Source organism: Pimephales promelas, chromosome 2 (genome assembly GCF_988280905.1).
Source record: "Pimephales promelas chromosome 2, fPimPro1.hap1.1, whole genome shotgun sequence".
Lineage (NCBI taxonomy): Eukaryota > Metazoa > Chordata > Actinopteri > Cypriniformes > Leuciscidae > Pimephales > Pimephales promelas.
The window spans coordinates 12,779,796-12,795,040 of NC_142770.1; the positions used below are offsets into that span (position 1 = coordinate 12,779,796).

At 40.5% G+C, this 15,245-nt stretch overlaps 2 protein-coding genes and 1 long non-coding RNA gene across 6 annotated transcripts in view; 2 read left to right on the top strand and 1 right to left on the bottom strand.

Annotated features, from left to right (window-relative positions):
• The window catches only part of unc13a (unc-13 homolog A (C. elegans)), a 45,782-nt gene extending 43,327 nt beyond the window's left edge, over positions 1–2,455 (top strand). For all 3 annotated transcript variants that reach the window (XM_089135393.1, XM_089135400.1, XM_089135395.1), the window contains one exon: positions 1–2,455. In XM_089135393.1, the coding sequence (XP_088991519.1) occupies positions 1–289 (289 nt within the window). In that variant the 3' untranslated portion in view covers positions 290–2,455.
• Positions 1,451–15,245, bottom strand: part of LOC120495425 (unconventional myosin-Va) — a 16,557-nt gene continuing 2,762 nt past the window's right edge. The window contains exons 5-35 of the mRNA XM_039694993.2: positions 14,906–15,062; positions 14,669–14,812; positions 14,497–14,578; positions 14,307–14,414; positions 14,121–14,233; positions 13,675–13,943; positions 13,499–13,580; positions 13,151–13,291; positions 12,940–13,065; positions 12,766–12,849; positions 12,548–12,676; positions 12,104–12,201; positions 11,943–12,029; positions 11,281–11,601; positions 10,985–11,141; positions 10,256–10,495; positions 9,742–9,951; positions 9,508–9,601; positions 9,158–9,312; positions 7,900–8,067; positions 7,712–7,812; positions 7,514–7,631; positions 7,311–7,419; positions 7,053–7,175; positions 6,821–6,972; positions 5,074–5,163; positions 4,807–4,942; positions 4,431–4,728; positions 4,192–4,366; positions 3,118–3,198; positions 1,451–3,019 (exon numbers count right to left, since the gene is read on the bottom strand). Of these exons, the coding sequence (XP_039550927.2) occupies positions 2,858–3,019; positions 3,118–3,198; positions 4,192–4,366; positions 4,431–4,728; positions 4,807–4,942; positions 5,074–5,163; positions 6,821–6,972; positions 7,053–7,175; positions 7,311–7,419; positions 7,514–7,631; positions 7,712–7,812; positions 7,900–8,067; positions 9,158–9,312; positions 9,508–9,601; positions 9,742–9,951; positions 10,256–10,495; positions 10,985–11,141; positions 11,281–11,601; positions 11,943–12,029; positions 12,104–12,201; positions 12,548–12,676; positions 12,766–12,849; positions 12,940–13,065; positions 13,151–13,291; positions 13,499–13,580; positions 13,675–13,943; positions 14,121–14,233; positions 14,307–14,414; positions 14,497–14,578; positions 14,669–14,812; positions 14,906–15,062 (4,510 nt within the window). The 3' untranslated portion in view covers positions 1,451–2,857. The remainder of the gene's footprint in view (positions 3,020–3,117; positions 3,199–4,191; positions 4,367–4,430; positions 4,729–4,806; positions 4,943–5,073; positions 5,164–6,820; positions 6,973–7,052; positions 7,176–7,310; positions 7,420–7,513; positions 7,632–7,711; positions 7,813–7,899; positions 8,068–9,157; positions 9,313–9,507; positions 9,602–9,741; positions 9,952–10,255; positions 10,496–10,984; positions 11,142–11,280; positions 11,602–11,942; positions 12,030–12,103; positions 12,202–12,547; positions 12,677–12,765; positions 12,850–12,939; positions 13,066–13,150; positions 13,292–13,498; positions 13,581–13,674; positions 13,944–14,120; positions 14,234–14,306; positions 14,415–14,496; positions 14,579–14,668; positions 14,813–14,905; positions 15,063–15,245) is intronic.
• The window catches only part of LOC120495442 (uncharacterized), an 11,606-nt gene continuing 5,602 nt past the window's right edge, over positions 9,242–15,245 (top strand). Inside the window, exons 1-3 of one of the 2 annotated variants that reach the window (XR_005626053.2) lie at positions 9,242–9,324; positions 9,571–9,634; positions 12,527–12,710. This is a non-coding gene — a long non-coding RNA (uncharacterized LOC120495442). Of the gene's footprint in view, positions 9,325–9,537; positions 9,635–12,526; positions 12,711–15,245 lie in introns of those variants that run through there. The other variant, XR_005626052.2, reaches the window with a different exon arrangement.

A 15,245-nucleotide genomic window follows, 5' to 3' on the forward strand; every position in this document is an offset into this window, starting at 1 on the left:
CACATTGAGTAACGAAGTGGGTCCCGAGTGCTACGAGCTGCAGGTGTGCGTGAAGGACTACTGCTTTGCACGAGAGGACCGCACCGTCGGAATGGCGGTACTGCAGCTAAAGGACGTAGCACCGCGGGGTAGCGTAGCATGCTGGCTACCACTAGGTAAACGCATTCACATGGATGAAACCGGCCTGACCGTACTGCGAATCTTGTCCCAGCGCAACAACGACGACGTCGCGAAAGAATTTGTCAAACTCAAATCCGACCAGCGTTCTGCTGAGGAGGGGCGGAGCTAAGACCAGGGAGTACTAGTTAGGCACAGTTACTTTGTTGAAAACACTGCCCCCTAATGCTCAGATGTTGCACTAGCGCACAGATAAAATACACAAGACATATTTATCTTGGTTCTTCACTTGACCAACCGTTTACGTGACAAAGCAGTTATATATTTGTACTCGGTGCACTGCCATTAGACCTGCCAGGAAGGGCTTGTTTAACAAGCACAATTTGGCACATGAAACAGACACAGGATATTGTATCTTTGAAATACTTGATGTTTGTGATGTCCTTGATTTTTATAATGCATATTCCAAGGAAAAAAGTTACTTAAATCCAACACATTATCTATTTATTCTGCAAAACATTAAATATTCAGTTCACACGTATCAAAATATAAATCCAGAAAAAAATATTTATTATATTTATAATAATGATAACAATTACAAAATGATATATTATAGTAATTACATTAAAAATATATTTATATTAATTTATAACCAGATTAAGGCATGATGTACACTTTTTTTTCCATGTCAAGCAATCTGTAATGATGTCGAAAACCTCTTTACTGAGGCCTTTTGTCAATCATTCCTGCACCCTTCTAAAGGTGTCTTAATGTCAGGGTATAGTTTCTCCACTATGTACCGCCATTTCACCCCCTAACCTACTTATTAGGGACCAAAACCCACTATGGGTCAGACTTTAAGGTTATGCAATCGTTTAGAAGCACAAGAAAAAAAAAATAGACCTACAACCAAATACACCTCTGAATGCAGAGTGGTTGCTTTTTCCTGTAGTATGAAAATGTCTTGGGTGTTTTTCGGAGACACCCCTTGCAGGAAATCCAACGAATTATACTTACTGTAAAGACTATGAGATACTGACACTTTGTAAAGATGCTTCGCACATTAAGATTCAATCACAAGGCCAACTCTGTCCTGTTTTTGTGTATCTAATATGTTTTCCGACCTGTTCAAGTACGAGTGCCTGTGCAGTTTATCAAGTGTTTGTCGGCATGATAAGGCACGATGTATGTGTGCAAGTTTGGATTGACAAACACTGCTTATATTAGACACCAGAGCTGCCTGTTCCAGTGAGATTTCACTTTATTACATCACAGTTAAATGTCATACCACTCCGGATCATTCCATGCGAAATGGGGCTTTTCCCCCCCGCTACAGCAATCTCTGGTTTCACACCTCAAAAGAATCACAGCCGTTGAGAATCACTCCTATAGAGTTGCCATAGTAACCGCTGATGAATCCTGCCATTTTACTGCCAAACCATCCACCATATTAGAAAAGCACAACAGAGACGCTTTATAATGTGGTTTAAACACTATATTCATTCCTTCCTGCTGTATTGCGCTGAACCATAAGTGTCAAAATGAACCACTTAGGTGAAATTATCTCGTCGCATAGTGAATTTAGCCAATAAGCACCTTGCGCTACAGCTATTTTTTTATGTTTCCTTCTATTATTTCTCTAAAAAGAGTCTATGCATCAGTCAGAATCATCAGTGGATTGTTTACATCGCGAATGGGCGGCACAACCCGCAGCTGCAAACTTCGCTGGTTTTGTTTTACATGCTGAATCCTTCAGTGTTCATCGTTGTAGGGTTCAATCACAGGAAATGGCATTAATGAATGTTGAAATGACTGCCGACTGGAAAATTGCATCTGTAGCAAGAAAATGCTCTGATTTGGATGATAGGATTTCTAATGTTAAAGCTGTGTGTTGCTGACTGTGAATAGTAATATTACAGGATGTAGTGAGCATGTAGTTCGAGACAAAGCACACACAGACACAAGTAACAATAACTCCACACGCACCCAAATAGCCACCCCTTGCCTGTATATAAGAAGCAGTGCATGTTGGGAAAGATTCTTCTTGTGCCAGCATGTATCTTTGATGTGATATTCAATTGTTGTATTTATTTCTCTTGATTTCTTTTTGTCATTTATTTTGATATTTGGGTATTATTTTCTATTTTTGAAAGGCTTGTGAATATATAAATATGTATTACTGATGTGTAGTGGTACAGAGTGCTAGCATGAGAGATTTTTTTATACAAAGATGTTTCTAATTTTTGTTTTTCTAAATATGATCGTTCTTATCGGGGGTGGAGGTAAAACACTTGCCAGCCTTGGTTTGTTTCTACTTCCAATAAATGGTTAAAAAATACATCGTTCAATAGTCTGTTGGTTGTTGTTTTGTTAAACATGTTTTTAAAATGTTGAATATGACTAGACATTCTTATATTATTGTATTTTATTTTTTAAGTTATACAAATATTTAGACAGAAAGATAACAATAATACATTTAGAATGCGTGAAAATTAGGTCTACGGTAGCGATCAAAATATGAGTAAATCACCTCTTGAAAGTAACTTAAAAAAATTATGTCGATTACATTGTTACACCGGACCGGTAGGTGCCGATGGTGGGAGTAATGGATAGTTTGTCGGCTTTGTCAAGCTAAAATAATTAAACATTTACAATCGGTTCAAAATGTGCATGATAACAATGTATACAAAATGACAAACAAACAAAAAAAGCTTTTCAGGAGGTAAAGGAACACCCACATTCAAACTCTGCGTAGGAAGGAGATCTTGAGGGACTCTGGGATTTCGAGCTGGGCGGCAGTGACTTGCGGAGGCGGCTGATAAGGAAACGTGACGGGGAACACCCGTCTGACATCCATCAGAAGCTGTGGAGGTTGCCCCTCAGAGCGCCCCTTCAGCAGCCCCTGGGAAACCCCACAGAAAAGCAGCATTATCACTCCTGGACAAAACCCTGCTATGATCTTCTGTTACAGCGCTCACATTCACATCATGTCACTCTTACCTGTACTATACGGATGAAATTGAGCGTTACTCTCTCTTCGAGGTCACTCTGAGGTGTGTAGAGGCTTAACATCTTCACAAGCTGTGAGAAGATTTTTAATATTATGTTAATGTAAAATTATATATAAAAATAAAATTATATAATTTATCGTATATCTATATATATATTTATATATATTAAAATAACTACTTTTTTACTCAAAATGACTCGCTACTTTTTCTAAAAGAATTGCTACTTTTTTCAAAAAGAATCAAATTTTTTCAAAAACGATCACTACTTTTTTTTAAAAGAATCGCTACTTTTCCCAAAAAGAATCTCTTATTTTCAAAAAGTGCTACTTTTTCAAAAAGAGTCGCTACTTTTCTCAAAAAGAATCTCTTATTTTCAAAAAGAAGTGCTACTTTTTCAAAGAGAATCACTAATTTTTTCAAAAAGAATTTCTATTTTCGAAAAGAATCGCTACTTTTTTAAAAAAGAATCTTTTTTTTAAATCACTACTTTTTCAAAAAGAATTGTTACTTTTTCGAAAAGAATTGCTACTTTTTTCAAAAAGAATCGCTACTTTTTTTAAAAGGATCGCTGCTTCTCCCAAAAAGAATCGCTACTTTTACCAAAAAGAATCGCTACTTTTTTCAAGAATCGCTACTTTTACCAAAAAGAATCGCTACTTTTTCAAGAATCGCTACTTTTTCCAAAAACAATTGCTACTTATTTTTTTAAAAATAATATAACAAAATAATAATGTAATAAATGTATAATAACACTGCAAATAATGTATAATTAAATTGTAATAATGTATAATTACATTGCAATAAATGTATAATAACAACCTTGAAAAGAATTGCTAAATTTCCTGAAAAGAATCACTTTTTTTTACATCAAAAGTAAACAGTGTAGCCGACTTAATGTTTAACTGACAGAATATCAAGACACCTGTCAAGTTTGAAATCCATTGGACCAACAGTTCGAGATAGATAGATAGATAGATAGATAGATAGATAGATAGATAGATAGATAGATAGATAGATAGATAGATAGATAGATAGATAGATAGATAGATAGATAGATAGCCACCTGCTGGTTGGACAATGCACTGCAGGTTTGGACCATGGCTTGTCCATCCGCTTCAGTCTTCTTGCTCATTTGAAGAAGCTGTGCTGCCTGTATCAGAGGCTCCAGAGCGCTCACAGCGCCCCCTGCCTGCAGCGAACGACTCCGCAGCCACTCCTCCAGTAAACTCACATTATACCTATGATAGAAGGATATAAATATCTGATGCACAACTCCCTCAAGCAAATGTTGAAGTAACAGACCTGATCTGGAGGCCGCGGTTCCAGCAGCACATGTCTTTGCGCAGTAGCAGGCTGTTGAGGGTGGTGGCGGACAGCAGGTACATGAGCTGACGGAAGGCTTGTGCCAGCAGGGCCGAGGGCAGATCTTGATGGGACAGGGCTGTGTGTAATGCTGACAGTTCCCTCAACACTGCAGACATAGTGGTCCCCTCTGTGCTGGTGGGAGGCCGGGGGTCCGAACCCGCTCGCTTGCGGCCCACACTCTTTAAAGATGAAACTGCCAGACCAGGGATGGTCTCACTTTCAAGCATTGCTGGGACTGAAGTAAAGAGGTGAGTACACAATCAAGATCATTGACAGATCTGTATGAAAGGTCTTTCTGTCTATATGAGTGTACCGATCATAGGTTGTAGATGGCTCTCAGAGATGGACAGCAGCTGCTGATAGGCCTGAATACACACATCACTGAGCGCTCGAACACACTCCTGCACGTCCGTCACCAGAGGCACCAGCTCCTCGCAGCCCCTCACATCCTTCACCAGAAAAGGTTCAAACATTTCATGAATCAACTCATTATTTTATTTCAATTTTAAGCCTGTATTTTCTGCCAAGGGTTAAGAATAATACTAAATAAAAATGATATTTTGGAGGACAGATCTGTCACCTGTTGGTGAGAGTGCTGGTGGAGCAGGTCTTTGAGCAGGTAAGCGTTCTTTAGCCACACCGCCGTCATATCCAGATCATTACCGTGTTTCTACAATAATCACATTGCTATTGTTCAAATATGACCAATTAATATCTTAAAATCTACTCTACACACATCACACATTTCCTAGACACAGACATACAGTTCATCCTGAATTTAATTAAGCTTACTTTATTATGGACTTAATAGAGTGCCGAAGTGATGACGTCACTTTGTAGGACAACTCGGAAGCTAGCGGCGCATGGGTTCCCTCGATCGAAAAGCTATGCATTTTCCCCATAGACTTTTGGAAAATCGCAAAAAATAAGATCTGTGTTTAACAAAGAGTTGTGACCCTTACACGTTTTGTCTATCAAGATAATCTTTACAAGTTAATCCAAAATTTATACATTTTGAAGCCTATATAACGTTTTTAAAAAACACAAGCCGAAACAGGTTATAACTGTGCGTGTTCTATGTCATAGATCAAAACGTGAAAATATTTAGAGGCTTTGTTCACCACAGACCTTATTTCAGGCGATTTAGCAAAAACCCATTCAAAAATCCCATAGAGCGAGGGAAACGGGAGTGCTAAAATGCTAACTCACTTCCGCGTTTTGGCCTACAGAGTGACGTGATAACTTCGGCACTCTATTAGACTATGTGACAATATTGTTAACTGTAAAATGACTGTACAAATATTTAAATAGCTTTACCGCTCAAATAATAGAATGGTGTAGGTATGATGTAATGTTGTAGGCCAAAACGCAGAAGCAAGTTAGCATTTTAGCACTTTTAGCCCAGAAGCCAATGGGTTTCTTAAACAGGGTTTTGGTTAAATGGCTGAAATAAGGTCAGTGGTGAACACAAGCTCAAGATATTTTCAAGTTTTATTCTACGACTTAAAATACATCTGTTTTACCCCAGTCATGATTTTTTTAAGCTGTTGTGTCTTGAAAATGGCGGTTGCTAACAAGTGGCTAAATGGGACTACAGAGGCAGTCGAGGAGATTAAACATCATGCTGAAAAGGTAAACACAGTCCGCTTTTACAGCCTCATTATGCTTATAGTTGTGCTCTTATAAACGATTCTAACTCAAAAGGTTCTGGGAAAATGCTTTTAGACAAAAACTGAAAGAGTTTTGGGAAGCTTAGTGATGGTGACCTTGAAGTTGAGCGACCGTGGTGTAGTTCGTTCATAGTGTACCTTTGACTTTTTACTTCAAAAATCTTAAAAGTTAATCTTTGAGATTGATGTTGATGGACAAACCGTGTAAAATATGTGATGACAGAGCTTGTTTTTAGCGATAATCCCAAAAATCTATGGGAAAATCCTTTTGGGTTTTTGTCGAGGGAACTAGATGCTAACTGCTGGTTGGCCTACAAATGCTAACCAGATTTTTTCCTCATAATTATGAGGAAATATTTCTAAAATTCAGACTTTTTTTGTATCTCAATTATTAGTTAATATTCCATAATTCTGATTTTTTTTTTTTAGCAAATCTGACTTTTTTTTTTGTCAGATTGTCTATTTCCCAAAATTCTGATAGAAAAAAGTCACAATTGCGATATTATAACTCAATTCACATATAAAAAGTCAGAATTATGATTTTATCTGTCACAATCCTGACCTTTTTTTCTCAAAATTGTAAGATATAGATGTAAGATATTATAGACAATAGAAGCACAATTTGATGGCATGTAAAGATATAAATGCTTGTTTGACCTTCATGGCAGTTTTAATAGCGCTAACAGCAGCGCCACAGAGCCCCTTCACTCGCGTCTGATCGCCACTACAGTCCGCTTGCCGTACACACAGAAACAGAACCCGGGCTGCCAGTCCAGGGGACAAAGACAAAACTCCCTCCGCCTTCACATCTGTCACAGAGGAATGATAAATCCTGTCAGTCAGCTTGAATAACCATCTAAAAAGTAAAACTGTTGAGTGTGTTGTTGACCTGTTATAAGATGTTTGATCAGCTTGCTCTCATCTCTCTTCCTGCACTCCAGTAGTCCGCTGAGTGTCTGGCTCTTCTGAGGGCCAGGAGATGTTGGGTCCTGAGACGCAGCTATCGCTACACCTGAGCAGGATATTTGTAAGTGTGACACACTGCCTTTCAAACATAAAACACTTTTTTATAAGTGTTTGTAAGTGTAGAGTAGATGTAACCTTTAGTTTTAAGTGTAGAGTGGATGTTTTTTTGACCCACACAGACCTGCATAAGACAGGATTCTCCTGAGGCTCACAGTGTGCTTCAGTTCCTTGAGCTCTCGACGTAATCGGACACATTCCTGTTCTCGAACCACCACCTGCTCTGTTAGTTCCTTCATTCACACACATAAAGAAGCACAAAATTACAACTGAACAAAGTACCTGTTCCAAATAATAATAAATGGTAGGTTCAGATGGAACAGGTACATTTATCTCAGGATCTCCAGGCGTATCTCTGTCATGGGCCTGCTGGAGTTTCATCCTGAGAGCTGCAATCTCCTGCTCCCACTGCCCTCTCTGAGACAACAGCTGCGTCTCTAGAAACCTGGAACCATACAATATAGTGCCATCAATGACTTTCTAAAGTCTCAATGATGAACGTGAGTTGAGTGAAAGGAAACTGACTTGTTGGCCACCCGTACAGCATCGTACGCATATCTGAGATCTTCCCCCTTCATCCCCTCGGCTGTGTCCTTCGCAACGCTCATATCCTCCATTAGGATGTTCTGTGGGTAAATATTGTCACATTATTGTTCTCAATGCATAGCTTTTTTGTTTATTTTTTTATTAGAAATAGACTTTTAATGTCTGACCAGAGGTTGCTCATGGCTCCAGGGTCTCCTGTCGGTGGCTGACGTGACGCTGATCTTCCTGATCTCCTCGGGCGAAGGGAAGATGGGCGAGCTCGAGAACGGCGTGGTGACGGGCGAAAGAGGCTCCAAAGACACAGTCGAATCTGTTCGCCTATGTCCACGTGAATGCTGCGAGGGAGCACACTTATATGTTCTTGCTTATGTTTAAGATTAAATACAATGTTAACACAAAATAAAACTAGAAAACAAATATTAGAATTAGCTACTAGCCTACATATTTTTTTAATTAATATACAGTATATTGTCATATTTTCTAATTTGTACATACAGGGGTATTGTGTACCTGTTTTTTATTTTAATCGTACATTTATTTCATTATAATTTATACTAACGGGTTGACTGGTTGACGAACGTTATTTTTAGGGAAACGCACACACAGTACGGACACACTCGCACAAAAATGTGTTTTGTCATACGATTATATCAGTAAAATAGTTTAGCAACTTAAAAGATAGGCCTATACATTTTACACAAGTGCAGTAATATTTGCTGTCAAATACCGTTGAAAGATGCACAGAGACTATTTAGACACGCTTACCCAAGCCAGACAGCAACATAGTGTCGGCCCAGATTCGGCCCACATTTGGTAAGCGAATCCACATGTACCAGATATGACACTATGACTTCTTTTTAATAACTGCATTAGTTCACATATCGCGTCTTTTGCGCGGTCAAGTTCGTTATTTCAAATGTAGGCGCGCGGTATGCGTGCTCATAATGGAAGCGATGCGGTCGCGGTGCGACGCGCTTGTTTTTTCCATGCGCATCCGCGCCGCGTCGAGATAAAAACATCTCAATTTTTCAGAATACCGCAAGCGCACCATACGCACACAATAGGTCATGTGACAAGAACCAACTGAAGCGCAACCGCCCTGGCGCTTTGGAAAATGGAGAATGCGGCGCGACCAGCGTTTACGCGTTTTTAGGCGCTATATGTGAATCCGGCCTTAGTCTGCTATCAATGGCTCAAGCCTCCATTATTAGCTGTGAAATATGATGTTTTGGAACTAGCGACAGAGGTGTAAGATGAGTTGCATAAGAAATTAGTCCTACACACAATCATTTTTTAAAGACAAAAACCTGACAAATGTCTTGAAACATAACATCTGAACAATGTCTTGAGGTGAGGTGTGCATTTTTTTCTTAATAATTTAACCTGTCATCAATTATTCCTTACACAAATTCTCTAAAGATGTACCTCATTGGTGGTGAATAGGCTCATATCTCTTAGGTTGTCATATCTTTGCTCTAGCCTCGTGAACTCTCTAAGTAAACTCTGGTATCTCCTCCTCTCCTCTTCCAGCTCTGCTTGCACTGATGCACCCGCCTGATCCACAGACTGCTGCCGGCTCTCTGAAACATGCAGTTTGTTCAACTTTTTACTTTTACATAAATTATTGATATCATTTTTTTATTTATTGTGTCTAAATACATTAAAATGAGCCTTTGACTGCCATTTATTTACTATTTAAAGGTAATTCATGAATTGAGATTAAACCTTAGTGGTTAATTTCACAATAAGAATTGACACAAATTGAATCCATTTACCCTCCTGAGCCTTTTCCTGATCCTGTAAACGAACAGCCAAGTCATCCTTCTCTTTCTCCAAAGAATCTCTCTCGAATCGGAGAGCTTGGATTTCCTAGAGTCAACAGGAAGTAAACAAACAAAACTGGTGAGTATAAACAGAACCAACTGCTTTGCAAGACAAGAAATTGTAAAATAAATAAATGGATAAAAATAAGTGGCTTCTGTTAACTGTGTATGTGAAACATGGCTCACCTGTGTAAGCTGGAGAATCTCTTGGGCGGCCTTCTCCCCAGCTTTCCTTATGTCCTCCTCCTGTTTGTCTGCAAGTAAAGGAGCAGTGTTTGCATTCTCCTGCAGTTGAATCTTGAGTTTGAGGAGGCTTGACCGCAGCTGTTCCAGCTCAGAGCTGTGAGATGCTCGCTCGGACTGAAGAATCTCCCTCAGAGACGCACTCTCTCTCGCCTGAGAAAAGAAAAGCACACATGATTCACATTGTGCGGCCATCTGTCCGGATTTTAAATACTATGTTCGCCTACCAACACAGTTGGATGCTCATATTTCCTCCTGTTAAAGTCAGCGGGAAATCAAAGTGGTCAATTCTTATTTTTTTTTTAAATACAGTATTTATTATAATTGATTTATCTGTGTGCATCATACAGTCATCCTGAACCAAAACAATGAGCTTATGCTGCATTCACGGCCCACGGCACACCATGTCATAACCGTAATTGGACGGATGGAAACCCGTGACGTTGCAACCTCTCACCTGTTGGTCAGCTCTGAGCTGCAGCTGCATGAGTTTGACTTCCATGCCCTTATTGAGTTCTCTGAATTTCTCTACCGATCGAGCCTCAGCACGCAGGCGCAACAGCTCTTTACGTGCAACTCGTCTGCGCACGCAACTCTGCAGAAGCACGACTGCAGTTCTGACGCGCCTGAAACTGCACCGGGCCAGCCAGCCTCGCACCCGTGCCTGCAAAAACACCACCGCCCGCTCTGTCAGCATCTAAAGAGAGAAGAGATTTATTAAACAAATCATAAAATAATAATGTAACATTACTAGTTTTTAATTTTGGGAACGTTAGTTTTTGGTTACCAGAACATTCCTAGAACTTTCCCTTATGGTTAGGGGAACGTTCCCGGAACAGTCTCCTTGCGTTATAAAAATGGAACCTAAAAATAACCTACATGGAACGTTCCTATAACGTTCTTGTTTGGTTCCCAAAAAAATAACCTCATGGGACCATTCGAGATTGCTGGGTTGACCTTACAGAAATCTAAAAATGCATTAGTCCAACTGCTTTGCTTGAGTTTATCATAACAGAAATGCTGCGTGCATTGAGATTTGCATTACTTGAGTTAGAACTTTAAAATAGAACTAGACCTAGAATAATCAAGTTAATATTTGGCCATTTTTTCTGCATTTATCATCTGCAGGGTCAAATGAGCCTGTAGCTTTCAACTATACCCAGAAACACATTTTAATGCACGTTACCTGTCTATAAATGCGACGAGCCTGGGTGCCTCTGATGAAGGCCTGGATTTTGATGGTGGCCTCTCTGATGGTCATATAAAGTTGTCGCACAGCCAGCATGCGGTAAGTTTTCTGGATGATTAAAGCAACGCGTGTATAACGGAGGGTCCACGCCAACCTAATGGTTAGGTAACAATGAAGTATACTTCAAAATTTGGATCACATATAGAAACACCTATTAGAAAACCGACACAACTAGAATGGTACCTAAAAACCTACTGTACACAGTGTGTTCTTTAGGTAACACTCTAACCCACCTTCGGGCTAGGGTTCCTCTGGTGTAGCGCTGCAGGATGAAGGTGGCCCACCGGAGCCGCTGATAACGCCTACGCTGCAGCCAGCCTCTCACCCAACTTTGGATCAAAACCCCTGCTCTAGATAGCCGATCCCCTCTCAGCTTCTCCAGTACTGCAACTTGTCCAGCCCGGAAGAAGACCTTGGTCTTGCCAAAGCAGTACTGCTCCGGATCAGGGATGAGGTTGGGCAGGGCACTCTGACAGGAACGCCGTACATCATCCTGAGAAACAGAATCATGTAGCAACACCCGGTAGCGGGTGAAGAACTCCTCGTACGTCCACCTGGAGTACGAACAAAAGAGTCTGGGATGTAAGAAGGAACTTATGTTTTTCTTATTTGACAGACTTGGTAAATTTGGTAACTTGGTAGCGCTTTCATAGACCCAATGGTCACCAAAGAGCTTTACATTTGCCTCACATTCACCCCCTCATTCACACACCAACAGTGGTGTCAGCCATGCAAGGCGCCATCCAGCTTGTCGGGGATAGATGTCTTGCTCATAGACGCCTCAACACTTGGTCAGGTGGAACCGGGGATTGAACCACTAACCTTTCGGTTTGTAGACAACCTACATGAACCACTGAGCCACTGCTGCCCTGCCGACTTATAGAAGAGTACTTGCCTGGAGGGGTAGCCTGCGGCACTGATTCGGATGGTCTCCAAGACTCCACACGCTCGCAATTGCTGCACTGCTCGCTTGGGATCAAATCTGATATAAAGACAAGAAAAGGTTACTCCAAAATCTGAGAAACATAAACACATAGGATATCTAATTTTTCTTACAGAAAGGGCTGTTTGAGGTCATTGGACTTTATGCAGCGGACATAATGGGGAGTGGTGCTGTTCAGGGTGTCCATTAAAAGTTGCAGGGATTGACGAAACTAGACACACAAAGAAAGAACATGTAAGAAAAGGTTGAAATCTCAGACCTAAAGAGTCAGAGAACACCTTAAGGCAGAGGTCCTCAACCCTACTCCTGGATGCCCACTGCTCTGCAGAGTTTATATCAAACCTGCTTCAGTCTGTGATTTTCAAGCAATCCTGAAGAGCTTGACTAGCTGGTTCAGGTGTGTTTGATTAGGGTTGGAGTAAAACTCTGCAGGACAGTGGGCCTCCAGGAGCAGGGTTGAAGACCTATGCCTTAAGGGATTTAGATTGATTTGAGCATGACTGGTTAACCATTTGAAAAGAGTTTTCTTATTACAGGAACCAGGAGAAGCAGCTCACCTGAAAACCCACAGTTAATTTGTGCTCTCTGTGAGCTCGCTTTCCTGAACGTACGCTCCCGTTTGCAAGAGAGGAGTTGGGGAGGGATCCCCCTGACTCCTTCTGGAACAACTCTGCAACTAGTTCTGACTGGGAAGGATACGGACAGTTGTGAAGAGGCAGAGTGAGTACAAAACTAAATCTTTTAAAAGACAATGATTGAACTATTCACACAATACCTGGCTAGCTCTCAGTATATTGATGGGCTCCTCACACACAGTGTCTCGGTTCTTGTCTAAAAAGCCATCACACTCGTACTGAACCTAACGCAAAAAAAACCCCAGCAATAAAATCACAAATGTTGAAAAGTTGCTAAATATTTGCTAAATTATTCTCAGTAAATGTTTTCTGACCAAATCAGCAAAATGCACAATGATGAAGGCAGAGTTGGACATGCGGGGTTTACGAAAGTAGGGGCTGTGGTTCAGGTGCTGGTCGTAAACCTTCCGAGCCCAGTTCTCATCCGAGCCTTTCGGCATCTAGAACAGAGAGAGAATGTGTTTTACACTTTGGTGACATGATAAGAGGGATTACAACTTGTGTTACAACATGTAGTTTGCTCACTCTGCATTCCTCATCCAGAAGATCAAGTAGGCCCAGCTGGCCTTCAATGAGTGCAATGCATGGCTGGTTATCGCTGAACTCAATACGATTCCAGGGAAGTTCCTCTCGCAGGTACTCCTCTTGCTCCAACTGAAACACATGCTGACAAGCACATACCACAAAACTTAACTTAATGAACAAAGTTGAGTCAACCAGTCAACTAATGTCTAGAGAAGTTCTGAAAAACTCAACAAAAATGGGCACTTGTACAGCTTCACTAGTGTGGAGAAATGCTTCAGGTCACGATTCGCTGGACAAAAATATAAAAAAAACTCAACGTAATCCAAGTCCCGATATCTGGAAACTTACCCTGTTGAACTGTTGTTGGAGTTTCTCGTTGGCATAGTTAATACAGAATTGCTCAAAGCTATTCCTGTCAAAAGTCTCAAACCTATAAACAATAAAAACACAAATAAATTGACAAAACAATTCAACATGTACATTTTTGTTATATTATTGATTATTACACGGAAAATAACTCTTACCCATAGATATCAAGAACTCCTATGAAAGATTTGGGCTGTTCCCGGTGTGCTCGTAAGGATGAGTTGAGTCTCTGTACCGTCCATGTGAATAGTTGCTCGTACACATGCTTAGCCAGAGCATCCCGTGCTTCATTAGCCTGCTGCCCTGTCATGGGCTTCACAAGCATCTCCCCACCCACCGCCAGTCGCCTGTGACATAGCCATTGGGCCATCTGAGCACCTTCCACCCCCAAAAGCTTGGCAAAGACAGCCAAAGAGTGGTCATCGGCCTGACAATATGGTGAATAAGGAAGTATGTCCATATTATCACAAACTACTTGTTTGAAATTAGCAAGGACAGCACTGCTCCTGTTTTTTATCTGTACAGACATCAAACAGTTCTTCAAATTTTGATTTTGATTCGTACACAAAAAAATGTACACAATAATTGGAAATGGTGCTTGTACATTAATGTAGCTTCGGTCCCCACCACGACCACTGGCTTGTATGTTGACATTCCCCAGATGAAGAATAGCTGCCAGTATACGAAATATCTCCATCTGCTGGTCTGGTTGCACTCCTGCAGGGGTGAACCACAAGTTTCAAGTTCATCACGTTGTTTTTAAGGAATATATGGGTGTATTTTAACTTACCAAGTATAGTAAAGGCATTTCTTGTACGCTCCAGCTCGACAACATCATCTGTGCCTGGAATGTGCACATCTTGTCCTTGGTTGGTGTAATGGAAGTTCTCCGCAGAATCTATTGAGATGCAGTAAGGCTTGGTGATTAAATAAAAACGACCCAACACAAATAATTAAATTTGCTTTTAAATTGGCTTTACCCAATTTGAGTGTCCTCAACTCTGGCAAATTCCTGGAAGCACAAAGCTGGTAGAAGATGTGGTAGTTTCTCTCCTCAGCTGCCTGTTAATGTGTCACAATACAAAATGCATCTCAAGAACTAAACTTGAATGGTCACTGAATCGTGAGATATTCACTATATCAAGCAATCACCTGAAAAACAACTCTTGATTTCTCCAACAAGTAGGTCTTCATGTTTGCCCCAATTATATCCCCTTTCTGTCCAAATCCTATCTCAATATACTTTCCAAAACGGCTGCTGTTGTCGTTTCTGGTTGTTTTTGCATTACCAATTGCCTGCAAGGGTTAAAATGATCATTTAAGTTAATTTAAATGACTAATAATCAGCCTCTTACTTTACCAGAAAGGCCAGAAATCAAGTTTCAGTACCTCCATGATGGGATTGGACGCCAAAACTTTCTCCTCCACACTGGTCTGCTGGGCCGCACCACCCACAACAGCAAAGTAACGCATAGTGTACTTGGCAGATACAGTTTTACCTGAACCTGATTCTCCACTGATTATGATGGACTGGTTTTTCTCCTCTCTGCACATATAATTATGATTAAAACCATATGTGTCGGTTAAGGTAATGACATACAAATTCAGAATGAAACTCCCTACTGTATACTGTGTGGTAACAAGGTCAAATGAAAAGGGTACTTTGATATCTACATAATCATTTGCATGGTACTTCAAAGGAATTTAAAGTAATTTGTCCAAAATATAA